General features: G+C 37.4%; 3 protein-coding genes and 1 non-coding gene across 4 annotated transcripts; 1 reads left to right on the top strand and 3 right to left on the bottom strand.

Annotated features, from left to right (window-relative positions):
- Nucleotides 1-543: 543 nt before the first annotated feature.
- On the top strand, nt 544-10,144 carry LOC116288065 (uncharacterized). The gene is made up of 10 exons (XM_031694777.2): nt 544-998; nt 1,087-1,380; nt 2,789-3,034; nt 3,484-3,897; nt 4,094-4,267; nt 4,804-5,587; nt 6,071-6,390; nt 6,744-6,910; nt 7,195-7,590; nt 8,132-10,144. The coding sequence occupies exons 1-10, from the start codon at nt 938-940 to the stop codon at nt 9,425-9,427; spliced, it is 4,152 nt and encodes a 1,383-aa protein (XP_031550637.1). The 5' UTR covers nt 544-937; the 3' UTR covers nt 9,428-10,144.
- Nucleotides 5,732-5,813, bottom strand: Trnas-gcu (transfer RNA serine (anticodon GCU)). The gene has a single exon. It is a non-coding gene; the product is annotated as a tRNA-Ser (tRNA).
- Nucleotides 10,145-11,299: 1,155 nt separating the features above from the next.
- On the bottom strand, nt 11,300-13,482 carry LOC116288062 (cannabinoid receptor 1). The gene is made up of 2 exons (XM_031694773.2): nt 13,265-13,482; nt 11,300-12,778 (listed from the first exon to the last, which is right to left on the bottom strand). Exon 2 carries the CDS (start codon nt 12,771-12,773, stop codon nt 11,745-11,747), a length of 1,029 nt encoding a protein of 342 aa, XP_031550633.1. The 5' UTR covers nt 12,774-12,778; nt 13,265-13,482; the 3' UTR covers nt 11,300-11,744.
- A 3,884-nt stretch (nt 13,483-17,366) lies between these two features.
- LOC116288063 (galanin receptor 2a-like) lies at nt 17,367-18,772 on the bottom strand. Its single transcript, XM_031694775.2, has one exon. The coding sequence runs from the start codon at nt 18,733-18,735 to the stop codon at nt 17,470-17,472; it is 1,266 nt and encodes a 421-aa protein (XP_031550635.1). The 5' UTR covers nt 18,736-18,772; the 3' UTR covers nt 17,367-17,469.
- Nucleotides 18,773-19,050: the final 278 nt, after the last annotated feature.

The following is a 19,050-nucleotide window of genomic DNA, read 5'->3' as shown; positions in this document are numbered from 1 at the left end:
TTGGTTTCATTTACGGCTGTCGAAGCACCATCTCAAGTGTGGTGTTTCTCTCTCCTCCCTCCCTCCCCCCAATCATTTTATCTTGTTTGTAGATCTTTATTAGGTTTAAATATAGTCAATCGGTTCTCAACGGCACGAACGGAATTATCGTCACGACGAAGTAGATCAGTTTAGATGGACGTCAATCAAGGCATTTCCACGACATTCCATAGACACGTTCTCTTTAAAACCTTTTTTTTTTTTTACTTTTTTGAACAATGTCTAGCGTACGATGAATCTATCTATAGTTTTCCATATACCTCGAGATGTTCAACCCACGACAAATCAGCACAGGTTAAGACTAAAAATGCGCTCTTCTCAAACACATACACACACAAAAATCTAATTTTCGAATATTTACGATCTTTTTTAATGAAACTCCTTCAGCGAAAAAATGAAAATGTACCTTGTAATGACACAGAACGTTAGACGGTTTAAATTTTGATCTCCATGGCAACTGGTTGTAAATCTTTGGTTCATGAGATTCTCAGCTTGACTTCTGTAAGATCACTGATGAATGACTTTTAAACTTAAACATGCAGGTGCTTCTTTGACCCGAAAAAAATAAACCTCTTGTTTTTGTTATGGTTCATAGAATCGAAGAATATTTTCCCTCTTGGATAGGCATCGATTATTTGCCACAAATTGTTGGTCATAAGTCCCAAATTTTGGTCTAGATTTTAGCACTTTTTTGGGAAATTATGTAGTATATGAAAATGCGCTATACCACACTGAGATATTTTTTCATTAAGGAGCTCAATTTTGCTAGAGATGAACTCTAGTTCTGAGTTCCGAATTGGTCTCAAAATGGGACTTTTCAACGTCCAAAAAAAGATCCAGAGCTTAGTATTGTTTATCTTTAAAATAACGATTTTTCTTGGAAAAAAATTGAAGCAAAATGCGTAGACAATGTCGACTCATTTTTATATTTGTTTTCGCTGTACTCGTACTCTTACCAGGTGAGTAGGATGAATCCACTTTTCTTTCACAGCTCATTAGCTTCCTTTTCCATCATGTGATGTCGTATAATATTCCCTTTATTTTAAGTCGATGGAATCATCTTGGACAACTGTTCGAGGTACATCACTATCTCCAAGCTATTCCTACCGAGTAAAGACATAGATAATTTCAAGAAAGGCTCTACAGAGATTCAGGCTTCTGACTGGAAAAGCTGTTTCTTGTCATGTTGTTATTTGTCCAGTTGCCGTGAGGTAGTTTATGGTGTACGGACTGGTTGTCTTCACGTCGAGTGTAGTGGGCCGTTTGGGTTTTGTAAATATCGACCTAATGAACTTATGGACGTCAGTATTCATGGGATAATTATCCGAGAACGACGTCTTGGTGAGTACGATCAGCACTCATGATGAGGGACATATCTCTTAATAGAGTGCATACTATAAATACGTGAAAAAGTTAATTAGCAAAATTGTACAAATTAGTGCAAAGTTTGGTAGGTCTACGGTCTACTGAGGTCTACTGAACTTACTATTGTGTGCAAAGTTTTTTCACGAATATATGGTATACACTCTACTGCATATATCTACCAATATAACTGTGCAAATTACAAAGTCACATTTACAACGCATTAAATCATATATATAATGTATTTTGCGCTATAGAAATATTTAAAAATGTCATTATTATTAATTTGAGTTTCTAAGCGTCAAACGACCCGCTTACCCAAAGAAATATTTAAATATTATCTAATTATTATGATTTAAATTAGTATAAAAGCACGAGTTATCAATATTTCGAATGCAGATGGGAAGACCACAATCAATGACAACAATATATATCGTACATGCAAGTTATAGACTCTTTACTTGAAATCTAACTGCAAGCAGTCTTTCTTTTTTTCCTCCGGTTGGTTTCTGAGCGATGATTATTAACTTGTCCGATATCCCCGGGGGAGGGGTGAGGGAAGGTAAAAAACGAAAAGAATTCTTCCCTCGGGCATATTCCAAGGGAAATGTTGCTACATGTTCCATACTTGATTCTTTTCTAAACTCATAAGCATAGCGTAAAGTAAAGGCTACAAATAGATAGATGCGTTTACCACTCCTGGGTGGACGGCTTAATGCCTAACAGGCCTTGCGACCCAATTGATAAGGCAGCCGGTTAGCACGGGCACTAAAGATGGTCGTCACCAGCGCCTTCAGCGGATCTTTTACGTCCGCCTTATACAAGGTTATATAGTGAAGACAGATGGGGCCTACGCTTTTAAGTTCTTGTCCGAGCTTAGTTTGTGCAAAGTGAAACAAAAAATATGAAAAACTACAATGACAATAAACTGTAAAATCGACCAAGAAATAAGGAAAAACGAAGAACTTACTTTTATGTGTGACGGGACTGACTGCGAGCACCAACTGACTAAGGATTAACATAAAGGGCGTATATAAATGCATTATAAACTCCTGTGGGACTACACTAACAATGACAAACTAAATACTTAGTGTTTGGCCAGCATTTGGAGCAGATAATGAGATTCAAATTTTTTATCAGCTGAGTGAAAGCCAGCAATAACGAAGAATAAAACAAAATCTATCGAGCATTTAGAAAAAGAATAAAAGAAAATTATGCAAACAAAAAAAAAAAACAACAACAAAAACACACACACACACACACAAAAGCGCGTAAATCAACTATCCAGACATAACAGGAAATAGAGGAATCAGAATTTTAATCTCGGCTGAACATGGTCAATATCTCTTTTTTTAGTTTAGCTGATAATTCTTCATTCTACCTTCAGATATTCCCCTTAGTGAACAACTCGACCAGCTTCAGTTCCGTAATGGTCCTTCACTTGTCACATCAGACATGAGGTTCACGCATGTGCAGCAGTGTGCTCAGTATGTTGAGCCGGTGAATGTTACAGGAGTCGCCGAATCCTGGGCAACCAAGCGATTCTCGCCGTTTTCATACCTGTATGGGATACCTCGTGCTGTTCCACCATTGGGAATGCGCTCGGCTGTGCCTCTTGGTGGACTGGGAACAGGTAAGGCGAAGAAGATTAATGTGCTTGTCTTAATATAATAGGCCATTTCACAGATCCCGTTACTCAACCTCAGCCTCGTCAGTGTGTAATTATTCTTTAGAATTTGACTACAGTCCGCAGTAATTAAAGGAATTTACACATCAATGAACAATTGAAACACTTAAAAATTTCACAGGTTGTAGGCAATTTCTAAAGAATATATTACACGCTGACGAGGCTGAGGTCGAGTAACGGGATTCGTGAAATGGTCTATATATTGTTGTAGTAGATGCTTAGAGATAAAGTCTAAACGTTTGTTATCTTACGGGACCCGATTTAGAGGAGAGGGGTGGTGATGCACGGTACCCACCTCCTCTGGGAGTGACACATTGGATTTTTGGCACAAATGTCAAATCGTCGAAAACTAGCTTGCTTTTTACTAGTAATATTTAACCTCGCTTTCTCAACAGGTTCTTTTGAGCTTCGGGCAGATGGATCCTTCACAGAGTGGACCTTAGAGAACCAGTCCCCTGGTGGTTCGGCCAAATTAAGTCAAGGAGCACTGGATCTAGCATTCATAGGAGTTCGAGTACAAACTGCTAAAGGCGTGAAAGCGTCTCTACTGCGGACGCATCCAGCTCATGGTCTTCCTAGTGTGGATGGACTTTCTTACTCTGGGGCATTCCCAGTGTCTAAGCTCGTTGTTGAGGATAAGGGGTTTTTTGGAGTACAAATGGATCTGTACGCGTATGGAAGCCTTCGTGCGAGAAATGCAACAGCGTCAGCACTTCCTGCAGTCTTCTTCACGTTGCGAGTTCGAAACCCAACCACAAACTCAGCAAATGTTTCTTTGCTTCTTAATCTTCCTTTAGGCGAGCAACCAGGCAAGTCAGTCCCATGCAATGAGTTATCAGTCACGTGTCATCCTCTAGAGTATCCTTCCTTTGTTTAACAGTTGCGCATGTGAAGACACATGTAGATACAACTCAAGCAAAGAATCTTATTCTCAAGAAAATGACACGTGGTATGAAATAGTGAAAATTTTAAAAATTTTGTTAACGTTTTGTTTCGTGGTCTCAGACACGTCAAGAGAAGGACATGCTTTCAAGGTAGTGAAAGACGTCAGCACATCTTCAATCTGTGCAGAGCTGTGCCAAGAACACTTACGCTGTAAAGCATGGTCACTAGAAAATGGATCTTGTGAACTCAAGGATATTATGCCGCTTCACGCATATAAGAGGGCGACAACATCAGGTAATCTTTATCATTATCTAAACAGTAATGCACTAAATTGAAAATAATATGATATAGCTAGAGTAAATGATTTAACAGTTAAACAATGTTTAATAGAGTTATCTACCTTGGACGTAATGTTCTTTTCCTTTGAGGACCACGTGTCATTCTCTTGAGAATAAGAATCTTTGTTTGAGTTGTATCGATATTCATATACATTTCTGTCTTCTGGCGTGCACCTGTCAAACAGAAAATTTACTCTAGGAAATGACACAGGAAAACACTACGCCCAAGCTGAAGAGGACTATAGACTCCTTGCATGTGACTTCAAAACAGCCCAACATTTGGGGGACAAAAAAGAAAAAGAAAAAGAAAAAGAATTTTAATCTCTGGAGAAATGCAAAAAACATTTTTTTATGTCCTCCAAATTGAACTGCGTCTAAATGTATTGCAAGACGTCTATACTATGGTTGATACAAAAACCATTAGGCAAATGGGGTGTCGGGTGTACGATTTTACACCCTATAAATACGGATTGTTTGTTTCTTTGATATAAGGGGTCAAAGGTTTTTGGGGATCTAGTCATGACAGATTAACGTGTGGGAGACCTGGACGATACCCTAACAGTGGTAGCACGACAATTATGTTGGTTAAAAAAGACAAAAACGACAACAAATACCGACGAGACAGTGTATACGAAAACCATGAGGACAGTAACAACAGCAATAACAGCAAAGAAGGTCGATATGGCAACACAGGGAACGAGGTAACTCAACACAACAGTAGCAACAAAAAACGACATGACGGTGATAACATGGTCAATACCCAGAGAAAATACTACAAAAGCGACAAAAGAAGAAAGAAAAACAACAGCAAAAATGACAAGGACAAAGACAGCAGCAACAACAACAAAAATGACAAGGACAAAGACAGCAGCAACAACAATAACAAAAATGGCAAAAACAACAGCGGCAACACTAACAACAACGTTGAACGGGAAAACACACACGGAGCACATAAAGAAACTAATAACAAAGATGAATACGAGTCAGAAAATATACAAAAGAAAAAACTAAATACTAAGAAGAGTAAGAAAGGAAAGACTAACATCGAAGATATAACATTTTCGTCCGCCGTTTCTAATGATATAAACGACATATGGAAACATTTTGAAAAATATGGTCATTTACACAACATGGTTGTCAAGGATACAGGTTTCCATGGTAGCGGAGTAGGTAGAATGATTTTGAGGCCTGGTGAAGAAGCTACCATAACACTAGTGATGGCATGGTACTACCCGTTTAGGGACCATGCGGGGGAGATTGTTGGTCAGTATTACGGGTACGTATGTATGCGAATATTTTTTCTTAAGTCAGATTCTTTTTGATTTATAGTTCACAATTCAAAGAAAGGAAAAAAAGATAACCCTAACATTGATTACACTAATACTTTTTTCCAAAACAAGAAGAAAAAAATGAAACAACGCGACGAGGATGGGATTCGAACCCACGCGGGAAAACCCCATTGGATTAGCAGTCCAACGCCTTAACCACTCGGCCACCTCGTCATCTTCTGTTTAAACTAACGTGAATATTAACGCCTATAAGTGTTGCATCTTACTTACTTCTATCTTTGAAAGTTTGATCATTTGCAAGCATAAAAAAGAGAGTCAAATAAAAAAGCCATGGCGGCCATGTTGGAGGGTTCAATCAGCTGATACAAGTCTCTTAACTGTATCCTCTTCTAGCTTCTTTACTAATTTAATTTAATTTTCATTTAATTTTCCTTTTCCCCCTTTTTTTTTTCCGTCATGGATCTTAAAAGGAATATTTTCAAGTCCAGTGAAGAGGTTGCCTCACATGCAAGACAGAATATAAAAAATGTTCTAAGCGAGCTGATTAGTTATCGTGAAAACATGATGCCTCCAAGAGCACCAAACTGGGATCCACAAGAAATATTTCACATAGATTCCTCGCTTCCTGATTGGCTGCAAGACATGCTTGTCAATAGTCTTAGTTACTGGCGAACAGGATTCTGGGTAGCTGATGGAAGATGGCGCCAGTGGGAGACATTTGATTGTAATGACGTTGATTCTGTTCACAATGATTTTCAGAGAGAACTGCCTTATGTTCTTTTCTTTCCGGGTAAGTAATGCCGAGCTAAACACCATATTGACACAACTGCATGTTCTGATAATGTAGTTTTCAAGTTCTATGTTGACTAGGAAGAACCTCGATTTTGTGTAGAATATTCTTGTGTTCCAATGAAGGTCTGTTAAGTTTCAGAGTGCTTGTATTTTTGAAGTTGTGTCTTCTTTAATTTACTGTTGGTATTTGTCAATATATTGACACTGAAAGAAGGTCAACCCTGAGTAAATGAGCCGTAAATTACGTATAATAATTTTTGTACATTTTACCTGAAGAGGGACCATTTTATGAGCCCATAAGCCTATGATTGTATCACTGCTTTGATGCATTCACATTCATGTCATATAAAGGTCTGTTAGAAAATGTGGTTCGCGCCTGGGCAAAGTCTCAGCTACCAAATGGAATCATCCCTGAAGCTCTTCAAGGACAGTTCGGTTGCTGGGCTAAAACGAATAAGCTGGACGCCGTGGGTGGTAGATTGAACATGGCTGATGTACACCCTGCATTTATTGCACAGGTTGGTCTGTTGTCTAAATTACCCTGCTGTAATAGTTCCTCGTTTAACCCGCGGGCTTGACTCAGTATCTAAGAGGCTCTTCGAAATTAGCACATCAATAGCCATGAAAACAAAGGAACAGATAAAGCACTAGGTTTTTTCTATTCCCAATGAGAGTGAGTGACAGGTGGTACAAGGGAGTAATTGCAGGTACGGTCTGGGGACCGACCTCTCCTCTGCTGCCTTCGAGCTAGAAAATTTCATATAGAATTGTTATGTCAATCTTATCATGGTGTACATGTTAGGTATATCACCTCTATATCTGGGCTGGTAAAGAACAACTCCTTCGGGATCTATGGCCAACAGTACGCAAGGCAACCCAATGGATGATAGACGAAGGAACGGATGGAACAGGGCTGCCATTGCGCATGACCAACACCTATGATATCTTACAGCTACAACAATACGATCATTCCTTCTACAACAGCGTTATGTTCTTGCTCGGGCTGAGAGCAGCAGAAGAGATTGCTGAGGTACAAAAAGATGTCGACATGTACTTTCTTATCAGGGAAGCTATTGCTAAAGCCTTGAAGAAAGTTGATCAGTTGTTTTGGGATGATGAGCGAGGATATTATCATGCTTGGTGGGACAGCAAGAAAGGCTCACCACCATGGATGATGGCAGATTCCTTATATGGACAAGTAAGTCAAATAAGTAAATGATTGTCAAATCGCTAATCAAAGTCGAGGCACGCCTGATACACAGATCGGATTGGCTTTCTAGCGCGTTGGGATAGACGAAGAAAACCGGAGAATTCGAAGAAAATCCTTGAATCAAGGTAGATAACTAACAAACTCCACTCCCATGAGATACGAAGTACTGGAATCGAATCTGAGGCCACAGAAGTGAGAGGCGAGTACACGCGCAACTGTGGACGACACCCTTGATTTCCAACGTTATGCTTGCCTCGGATTTAAGGTTATTCAAAAATTAACCCGAGTTATTTGAAATTACATGATTGTTCGAAAATTAACCCGAGTTATTCGAATTGCCCGATTATTCGAAATTGAACATGAGTTATTCGAATTTTCATGATTATTCGAAATTTAACCCGAGTTATTCGAATTTTCAGAACACGAGAGAAGTGTTAATTAAAAGAAGCACGACGCGTACCGTTATTTTGGATCGGAATGAATATTATTTTATAATAAACAAAATTTATCTGTGTTCTTTTACCTCTAGGTGTGGGCGTATACCTTAGGTCTGGGTAATCTTCTCGATCCTGAAAAGATGAAGTCTCATATGAACAAAGAAAATCTGCTAAACGACACCCCATATGGACTACGTGTAATGACAAATAACAGAGCGAACAAAGAAGATGACACAAACAAAACACGGCGCAAAAGGGATGTCACTGAGGAACAAAAACGAATCTTAGAATTCAACCAGTACTATGAGAATCTAAACCAAAATAGCTATAGGCCAACTAGCGAAGACTTAAGTTATGGAACTGAAGACTATCAAAGAACGTTAAATTCTATTAACAATGGGTATGGAAGGACGATGCATATTTATCAAAACTCGCAGTCACCAAATGTGTATCCAGTTTACCAATATCAAGATGGGTATGCAGTTGATCAAAGACGGGGCTTTCGTGCAATGACCGACTGGGACAAGTATTATCATTATATGGAAGAAGAAAATAGGCCGAGCATGAATGAATATTTGAGTACTAGTGGTAGTCCAGTTAGAGGAGAAAAAGAATCTGTTGCGCTTCAGTACGAGAACTTGGAATCTGTATCCTCAACGAACTTGGAAAGGAATTTGTATGCTTCGTATGTCTTCAGTAACGACGCTAAAGATAGTAACAAGGAGCTACCTTCGAGAAAGGTGAAGGTGAAAGAGGACGAAGAGTACGATAGCTCTTCACCCAGAAATATCATCAAAACTGCAGCAACACAAAAGCACGCGGAGGGAAAACCGTTTCAAAAACCTAACAATTCAAGCAACTGTTCGTTGCTAAGAAAACATTCAATCTATAAATCCATATGGATGGGAGCCAGTCCAGATTGGACATCTATGCAAATTCATTTAGGAATAGACCCATATAAAGCTTTAGAACAAACTAAAAAATCCTTATTACACTACCGTGATCATCTTAACGACCTATGGAATATCCATGGGCTGACTGCGGGCTCAGGGTATGGTTTGGACGGCCAGCCATGGTGTACATCGCACTATACATTTCATATGGTACTCTGGCACATCCCTTTTGCTCTTTCAGGACAGCAGTATTCAATTATTGAGAGGAGTCTTGTTTTTAATCCTAGAGTCAAAGTCCCATATGCATTACCATTTTTCTTGCCATATGCGAGTGGGACAATCGAGGCTGTCTATAGCCCTAACCGTAGGGCAGTATTATTTAAGGTATCAGTAACCCATGGTTACCTTATCCTCAAGTCGTTAGTAATTTCAGGTACTGTATGGCCTGGGAAGGTTCTTAAACTAGAAAAAGGAGAATTTGTAATTTGGTCATAGGAATGCATTCCGCTATCGCAATTGTATGGGAGAACAGTTTTCATACAGGAATCGGTTATCCCATATTTCAGCTTGCCAGCGGGAAAAAAAGGGGTTTGAAATTTATTCAAAATCTAGAAAGTAAATAGTTGCGAATCTAATTTTTCCCGTCATGGCTGTTTTAGCAGTTAACAAAACAACTTTACTGATGATTTTCTAACTCTTCAGCTTTGTAAACGACCGTTTTTCAGCTACAGTTAAGTGTCGTTCTCAAAATTAATTTCTTTAACAAATATTTGCAAAATAAATGATTTTTCCAATTGGAAAAAACTGAATTGAGTCTACAACCCGCTACGTTTTGAAGTGCACTAGAGGTACAGGGCAAAGGTACAAACCGGATACGTTTACCACTCCTTGCTGGACGGCTTGATGCCTAACAATGTAAACAATGCTGTATTCAGTAAGGTTGACTAGTTATCATGTCAACGGCTAAGATACACCTGCTGCCGCAGATCAATAGCTTTCTATGAAGTTCTTGTAAGCTTTAAGACCACTTATAATCCTAGCCACAACCATTGTTGGTTATAGCGGTTTCAAGATAGCCGCTTCATCAATTTACATTAAGTTACATTTTAGAATAGGAAGACTAGAAATAGGATCGACTTCCCAGCAAGATACGATGCAATAAGAAATGATGTTCTCGCAACGATCCGCTCGGATTATTCATGTCTAATTTAATTGAGAAATGTAAGTAAATAAATAAATAAATAAATAAATAAATAAATAAATAAATAAATAAATAAATAAATAAATAAATAAATAAATAAATAAATAAATAAATAAATAAATAAATGAATAAATAAATAAATACATAGATAAATACATAGATAAATAAATGGAATGAATGACTGACTGACTGAATTAATATTTATATTTTTTTGCCGAGCATAATTCGTATATAAATCAATACGTTAATTCAAAGCAAACTTTGTTTGCGCGCAATCCAAGCATGGATATATTTGTTATGTGCAACGTTTATTTGTATAAAGTAAACTACGAATAAAAACATTTAATCATGTAGCTTTATTCAGCAAGCCTTAATTCACCTAAGAACTAATCTAGCGCTATAAATATATATATGTAATATATGCATAAGTGGCCCACTTTATTTGCACAGATGATTTTACAATGTCAAATGTTTTTTTTTTAACGTCGAATGTATTTATTACAGCTGGCCATGGACTATTCGTGAGAAAGAAGAAAACTTCTACCACGCTCTATAAACAGTTATATTGCATGAAGTTAGCCGTGCCCTGACTTCAGCCAAGAGACTAAACACACTTCACATCGTATCGCAAAAATACCATATTTTTTCTCTTCTTGGTTAGTTAATAGCAAAAATCTACTTTAGATATCTACTAAGAATATATTTCTTGCAAGAAAAGGGGATTTTTATAGTCATTTAGTGCGTTAACTTACCTTTTCTCATCAAAAAAACTACCCGAATCCGCCATCTTTTTTCACATTCTCGCAGAGCGAAAATCCTGTAGAATACCAGCCACAATGGCGGATTTGATCGCGTGACCTAGCCTCTTAGTTCAAGTCGTCTATTCACCCTCATTAGGTCGTGATGGAAACTGTTACTATCTCAGAGGGTCACTCCGTTATTTCTCCCTTCGCAGGGTTCGAACTGTTAGTTAGCCATGCCCTGACTTAGATCAGCCCAGAGGTTGTTTCAGGGTTCTATCTGTGAGTTAGCCATGCCCTGACTTAAATCAGCCCAGAGGTTGTTTCAGGGTTCAATCTGTTAGTTAGCCATGTCCTGGCTTAGATCAGACTAGAGGTTGTTCTCAAGGGTTTCAATAAAAAGTTCAAGTTTTGTAAAACCTTTTCTTCATTTATTCATCTACATACTTTTTTACAAACGGTTGTTTGTTAGAGCCCTCTTTGTACTAAAGGGATACTGTTGATTACTGTACCACACAAAACCACGTCATACAAGAAGTTTTCTTAAGATGACATGTAAATCCCAAGCTACAAAAATTGCACTGAATAGCATAACACAGCCTTGCGATAATCAAAGTGGGGGAAAAAAGAATGTATACCCTTTTACGATCCTAAACACGACTATTTACAACCAGTGTAATCATTATTTATACATATATCTTTATACATATCTTAGAGTAAAATATAGGTGACTGGTGCTGATTTCTTTCAATATTGATGTGTGAAAATTGGCGAAATAACAAAATGGAAATGTAAGTTAAAGACCAAGTGATAAAGTGCTGCAAAGACAAGACACTGTTCGCTGTCCAAGTGAGGAACTGCAAGGAAGTCTTCAAGGATTTTCTCGTGTGCTTTGGGTCACAGCAACGATCTGCTTTGTATAAGTGTGGCTTGGTAATGACATTACTGGAGATGGTGAATCAATAATTATAGCACGAAATGAGTTTTTGTAATGTTGCAGCCTGTGGGCATATATTAGCGGATTAACCGCGCTGTTAATGAAGAGAAATGGAACGCACAGGCGTCTGCCTGCAAAGAACCATTCAGTATCGATGCAGCTGGGACATTCAATTTCTACGTACACAAAAACTAGATACGGAATCAAAGCTACGATCATGCACAATAATATAATAAAAGCAGTTGAAACGAGCTGCTGTTCAATCTTGAGATTCCGGATTTGACGCCTTACATCTGAGCTTTCAACAACGACTGATGCGTTCCTTTGGGTAACATTTTCTCCTGATTTGTTGGCATCGATTCTTAGGCGTCTTTTTCGGAAAATCACATAAATGGCCCCGTAGGTAATAGATACTGTTGCTACTGGGAAACTGATGTGAATGTTAAGGTCAAGGTTGTGGTAAATTTGGTCAGGGATTTTCGCCAGTTGTAGCATTGCGAAGACAAAGGAGTGGGTATAGATAACTGCTACCACGATGAAGATCTTTCTTTTTGTAACAGAATTTCGGTAGTAGTGTGGGTAGGCTACCGCGATTAATCTTTCCACGGACAAAGCAGCGACAAGAAGGAGGGCACTGTTAACAGTGAAAAAGTAGGCGATTCCAGAAAAGTTCCCAACCGCTCCTGGATGATTATTTGCGCCCATGGCGCACTCAAACTCATGAGCAGCGAAGGCGAAGTCTGAAAAAGCCCCTGTTAAAAAGTCAACGACAGCTAGTGCTCCAATGAAGACAGTCACTGGTCTACGAAGCACTTTTAGTGGATCTTTATACAGTACGTAGAGAAGAAAACCATTCCCGGCGCTTGTGAAGATGGCTAGAAAAAGAGATATCACTCCTGTTGATATACAAGTAGCCCGACGAAAAGTCTCCCCTACTTGGCTTGTTTGGTTGTTTGATACCATTCTCCCTAAAACAAGATTATCGAGCGACGTTATACCAAGGCTTTAATCGCAGATTTTTGATTTTGGTTGAATGATACAAGATGCATGCACAATCAAAAGGCTTAAATACTGAAGAAAAAGCTCTTGTTCAGATACTGGACTTCGAATGACCTCGAAATCCCTCTTCACTTGCAGCCAGTGTTATATAGTGCAGTTGATTGACAAGGACCAATATCTAGTTTATTAATGTTAATCTTCATTAAATATTTACTTGCAGAAATTAGTTGAATATACATGTACAGTCACTAATAGTTTGACATGCTACTGAAATTAATCTGAATCGGTTTATGAGTTTAATTGGAATTTTCACCTGCTCTTCTGTTTCAAAAACACTGTGGATCCGAATAACTGCGATCTAATTCTAGTTGGATTTACCAGGGTGGAAGGAGATTATGACACAACGTTATATTTTTACAACCCATTAGTCTAACTAATGCATTTACCACTCCTACCTGTAAATGGCGTAATATGTCTAAGAGGCTCTCCAACGTAATCGATAAGGCAGCCAGTATATCGAATTAGAATTAAGAGTTAGAACTTCAGTTGATAAATGAAGGGCATCAATTCATAGAATGAACTGGAATCGGTTTATTTTTCTGGAGGAAGGAAAAACCGGAGAACTTTTAGAGAAACTCTCGAAACACAGGAGAGAACCAACAAAGAACCTACTCTCTTCACATACGAAACCGAAACTCGAGCCCAGGTCTCCTTGGTGAGAGGCGGCGCATTAGGAGCGCACGGCACCTGTGCTTAAAAAACTGTTGCCACTTGAAGCTCTTTCAATTCATTGACTAATTACTATTGAATAAAGTATTATTTTTATCAATGCACTTTTAGAGCTTAGAATGAGTAATCAGTAAAACTTAGAATAAAACAAGAGGCTTCAATCAAGTACGCTATCGATAGACAACCAAACTTGAAGACCTAAGTGATGAGCGAAAATTTCGAATATTCCAGATATACAAAAAAGAAACTTATTCAGAAAAAATTATTTAAAAAAACTATCACTAGGGATAAAAAGTTAATGCTAAATAAATTTCAAATAATTTCGTAGAACTTTGTGTTGTGTATTTTTCTTCTTTTCAAACGGTTCAAACTAAATCCATAAAAATGCGAAACTGAAGAAAAAGGAATGACAATTCCGGCTAGGGAAAAAATAAGCGATAAAAATAGTTCGTTCGTTTTTCTTTCGCCTTTCTTTTCTTTTTTCTTTTTCTTTTTTTGTTTGGTTAAGTGACTTAATCGTTCAGTATAACAACCAGCAATTAATTATATTGCTTTCCGGCTATTATTCTTTTGCTCGTCAAATTTTAAAAATCCAATTTTAGATAGAGTTTATATTTAGCTTGAGTTAGGTTTTGAGGAGATTTTTGAGGAGGTTTTGAGGAGGCCGGAAATCGATCACCGAAAATATAGCGAGGTCAGGGCCACGTTTTGGCAATACAGTCAATTCAAAAAACGTTGTCGTCGACCGGCTCAAGCCTACGCGACTGGACCGAAAGGAATATGGGTAAAAATCACTGAAGCGGTTTAAATATTCGTTCTGAATAAATTGTGCCCGCTAGTAATAAGATAATAATGGCGAGAAACAATCCATCAAATGTCTTTGGGGTTAAGGAAACAAAAACAAAGAACTTATGATTCAGTTCACAATTTCGAATATATGAAGGCATTTAAAAAACGTCTCCTTCAACACTTCCCGCTCGCTTACGAAGGTTCGTGCTGTAAACAAGGCATAACTAGTCAGATAAAATTATGGAGTCATCTCGGCTTCAATGATTGCTACCCAGATTTCCTTTCGGTCCAGTCGCGTAGGCTTGAGTTGGTCGACGACAACATTTTTTGAATTGACTGTATACTTGTGGCATGCTAGAAGTTTGACACGTTAATAAAGTTTATGTATGTATCGTTAGACTGGTAGAAAGCATGACATTTGGCTAAGAGTCAACTTGTAGAACTTATTTAAATGTAAATGTAAACTTTATTTAGGTAGGTTGGCCCTTTCAGATAACTTGGCTGGAATTATCAATAATATTTGTTCCAATATCGAATCCTAACTCGAATCCCAACTCGAATCCTTACTCTGTGGTTGGTTTGTCTCAGACATCCCCATCGTAAGTTAATCACCCATCCCCTGATATGGAATTCACTGGCACATCTTCTGAATCTGTTTCAATTGACATAAGGAAGCTTCCTACCAATATTGGTGTTTTAATTCTTGTGGTTAGTAACGATCTTTGCATTAAATCCTAGCCAAAAACCTCTAATCAAGGAAGAGACCTAACAAGCTCTACTCTCATGAGAAGAATTATTGTATCAAGGAAAAAAAAGTAAATTATGCACGTATTAGTGGCAGCGATTGATATACAATCTTTCGTGCTTTTCTCCAGGTTCTACGGTCTCCCCCCCTCTACAAACATTTACTTCAAAATCCAAATTTAAACATGAACGAGGGCCACGGGTTTGTTTGCTACTGCCTATAAAGTGTTGTTATCCTCGCAAAAACAATTCAAGGGCAATTTACTGCAATAGGGGAATTGGTAGGCAAAAATAAAACCCCTTTTATTTAAGTGTCTAGTCGTCCTAGCGCTTTTTTGAGATAAAAATATGTGCCCAAGTAATTTTGATAATTCATTTAAAGTACACCTTACCCCTACAGGATGTCTTCCTAATTTGAACTCATAAAATGAATAAGAATGGAATAAGAATACTAATTTTTTAATATCTAGAGAATATCTAGCCTCCTCGAGAATTCGCTCAAAATGGTTGCTTATAGTGTAAGGTAAAACAATCGGTTGAAACAATTTTGGGCCTCATGATGGGCTATTGACTCATAGCCCATTCGAGCTCGAGCACTAATTGACATGAAACAAGAACTCAAGTCATACAGTTTCTTTCCCCTCTATTCCCAGCAAGATTCTTATTTGGTTAGCCATTACAAAAGGATCCGATCATCACGATAGTTTTTTCTTGCACTATTATAGATATACTAAACAAATAGTAATAATATAAGTTAACAATTTTAGAATTTGAATTACAGTCTATTTGTCAAATAGGTTTGAAGGTAATAGCGTATTTGCACTGCGCATTCCATCTGCGCATAACGTACTAAATAATAGAGTGCACTCTAATATTATTACAAAAAAAAAAAAAACATTAGTAAAGCGCAATACGTGTAACAATAACGATTTTAAATGATCAAACGGCAAGTACGTTGTACTAACTAGCCTATTAAAACAGAATTCTTAAAACGTTCGGTATTTGTTTAGTAGACGATTGGCTACTCGGTGTTCTAAACAGCAGAGAAGCTGGTTTTATCTTAGGTAAAAGAGATGATTAGGATATAAGTATATATGAGGAATTGAGGTGTGGTTGCTTATTTTAACGAAGACCTCTCAGCAGTAGCTCTATATGTATTTAGCATAAACCTAGTAGCATACTATCACGAATCCTGCAATCTGATTGGCTAAAGTAGATAAACAAATGCATGCTCAAGTTTCGTCGAAATCTCTGCTTGTTCTCTAAAAAATCTTTAAAAATCGATTGTAGAAAAGACAAGACTGTATGAAGGAAAGGAGTTGAGGTCTTGAACGGTACAGATAGGTAAAAACTGAAGAATTATGGCAACCTTAACACGAAAAAGCGGCTGTCAAATTTCACTGAGATTTTCATGTGCAAACTTACGACGGACAAACAACTGACTACTGAGATAATGATGGCATTTCAAAAGGATTTCCTCAAAGAAAAGAAAAAAAATCCAAAAGATAATTTATTCACATGTATTCAAGAAGAATTTTAAACGGTAAGAACAGACGAGACAATTAAGAAAGTGGAAATTAACTGACAAAAATCTTATATTAAACAAATTGTAAACATGGCACGGCTTTGAATGATCTGACAGTATTTGTAAATAAATTATTTCAGTTTATCACTCATTGATTAGAAAATGATCCCAAGAACTGATAAGGTAAAAAATATTGGAAAGAAAGTTTAATTTGACAGTAATGATAGAGACAAAAAGCTATAGAAATCATAGAGCAAGTTTAAGCTTTACGTTAATACTTCGGGTCGAGTTCACAAATATGAATGAAAACAGTGTCGCTGGTTGACCGTCGTTTTGTTCAGTAAAGTTTTCAGTGTCATTCTTAGTTTTCAATACTATATTATTAGCTAGTAGGTTTATGCTAAAACAATTAGACTACGAGGTCGAGTTTTCTATGAGTCAAATAGTCTATCATCGGACTATCTATGGACTCATAGAAAACTCGACCTCGTAGTCTAATTGTTAAATATGTATATATGTATATATGTATATATGTATATATGTATATATGTATATATGTATATATGTATATATGTATATATGTATATATGTATATATGTATATATGTATATATGTATATATGTATATATGTATATATGTATATATGTATATATGTATATATGTATATATGTATATATGTATATATGTATATATGTATATATGTATATATGTCCACTAAAGTACGTATTCATTAAACTTCGTCGATCGGGAAGACGATTTTGTTCGAGCATTGGAGTGGTGCGTCGAGGGGTTTTGAGAAGCACTGCAATTGACGTGACTTCATTATGAGAGACGGCTTTATGCATTCATGTCGTGTTGGTCAAAAAATATAGTTCAGGAATTCTTAGCTTGTCGCTTTGAATAGCTGGACGTTGTGACTTGCGCGGAGTGCGTGTTGTAGTGGACTGACACATCATTCCCCATCGGTATTACAACATTCGTTCTTCCTAATCCTATCCCGTTGCGCCTTGAACGGTTTTTCCATGCCATTGGATGCAATGTGGCCACAGGCGTCTGCCTCTTGTGTTCTATAGCTCTACACGGAGAGCTGTCAGTATTGTCTTTACGAACAACTACATTGCCTCTAAAGTGACCAGTAATGTAGTAACGAAAACGGCTGTCTCTAAGCATCTTCCTCAATCCGCCCATGTTAGAATAGAAAATAATGGGATTGACCACGGTATTCGAGAAGGATAAGAGAGCACTGCAGCGTCTAATAACAAAGTCATCATAATGTTTTAACTCTCCATCAGTAGCCATATAGATAATTACATAAATAACGTAAAGAAAATACGGAATAACATACGAGAAAATTAGCTTTACAAACATGCTAGTCTTCTTCAACCGCCATGATGTTCTGATATTCTTCTTTCTAAATAATTTTCTTTGAGATAAAAATCGTATGATGCGAATGCTAGTGACGACCAGAACTAGGCTCGGAATTATATATACTATTAAAGTGAAGCCCATAATTAGACTTTTATACAAGAGAACTCGTCGATCGTATTTACAAATTAAAGTATAAGTGTCAGCTCCGAGATCTTGTCTTATTACCTTGTATGTAGCGGTTGGGATTAAAGTCACGAATCCTCCGAAAATCCACGCAATAAATATCCCTTTTTTCGCATTTCCTTTAGTTATGGAAAAGAATGGATAGAATACAGCAATATATCTTTCAACCCCAATGACCATCAAGTTGGCGAGTGTTACCGTAGGGAAAAAAATCGTTAAGTATCTAAGTAATTTGCAACTCCATTCCTTTAGAGCCATTTGAGTAAATAATTGCCCTATAAAAATGGCTGGAATGGTAATAGCACACAAGAAGTCCGTCCACGCTAAACTTTGAACAAAATGGTCTGTCAATGATCTTTTAAATGTACCTCTTCTTTGTCTAATTTGACGCCTTCCTTGTCGCTTGCTGTAGTACAGAATTGTTGCGTTTGCGACGATCGCAAAACAACACAATAGGGACATGACAAGTGAAAATATGATTTTTTCACTACGATCAATGGGTGAAAATATGAATTTTTGGCGTGCTTTATCGGTGCTTGAGTTTGATGAGGAAAAAATTAGCGAGAAGTTGTTTTCCAAAGCCATCATTTTCTTGTCAAGGATGATTATTTAACGCCACGCTCGATCCAGCAGATTGATTGATATCTGTTAAAAAACGTAAAGTTCAGGAAGATCTTTTAAAAACAGATACTTTATTTACATGAAAATAAAAACAAGCGTTGTATCATTGTCTTTATGCAGAAGAAAATGGTGGCGAGGATATTCGGTGAATCTTAAACCGATATCCTCCTAATGCTGTTAAAACATGGGCAAAAAAGAGGGCGGGGGGAAAAAGGAAAAAAAACAAACACGTGAGAATCAAGCGGTAGTGTACTTGCCTCTATATTGTCTCAAGCTTTGATA

The sequence above is a fragment of the Actinia tenebrosa genome, unplaced genomic scaffold, assembly GCF_029948245.1.
Source record: "Actinia tenebrosa isolate PJP-AT-01 unplaced genomic scaffold, QUT_ActTen_1.0 PGA_scaffold7__59_contigs__length_16204524, whole genome shotgun sequence".
NCBI lineage: Eukaryota > Metazoa > Cnidaria > Anthozoa > Actiniaria > Actiniidae > Actinia > Actinia tenebrosa.
The sequence above is the reverse complement of the archived record's forward strand: the minus strand, read 5'-3'. Positions and strand labels throughout refer to the sequence as shown.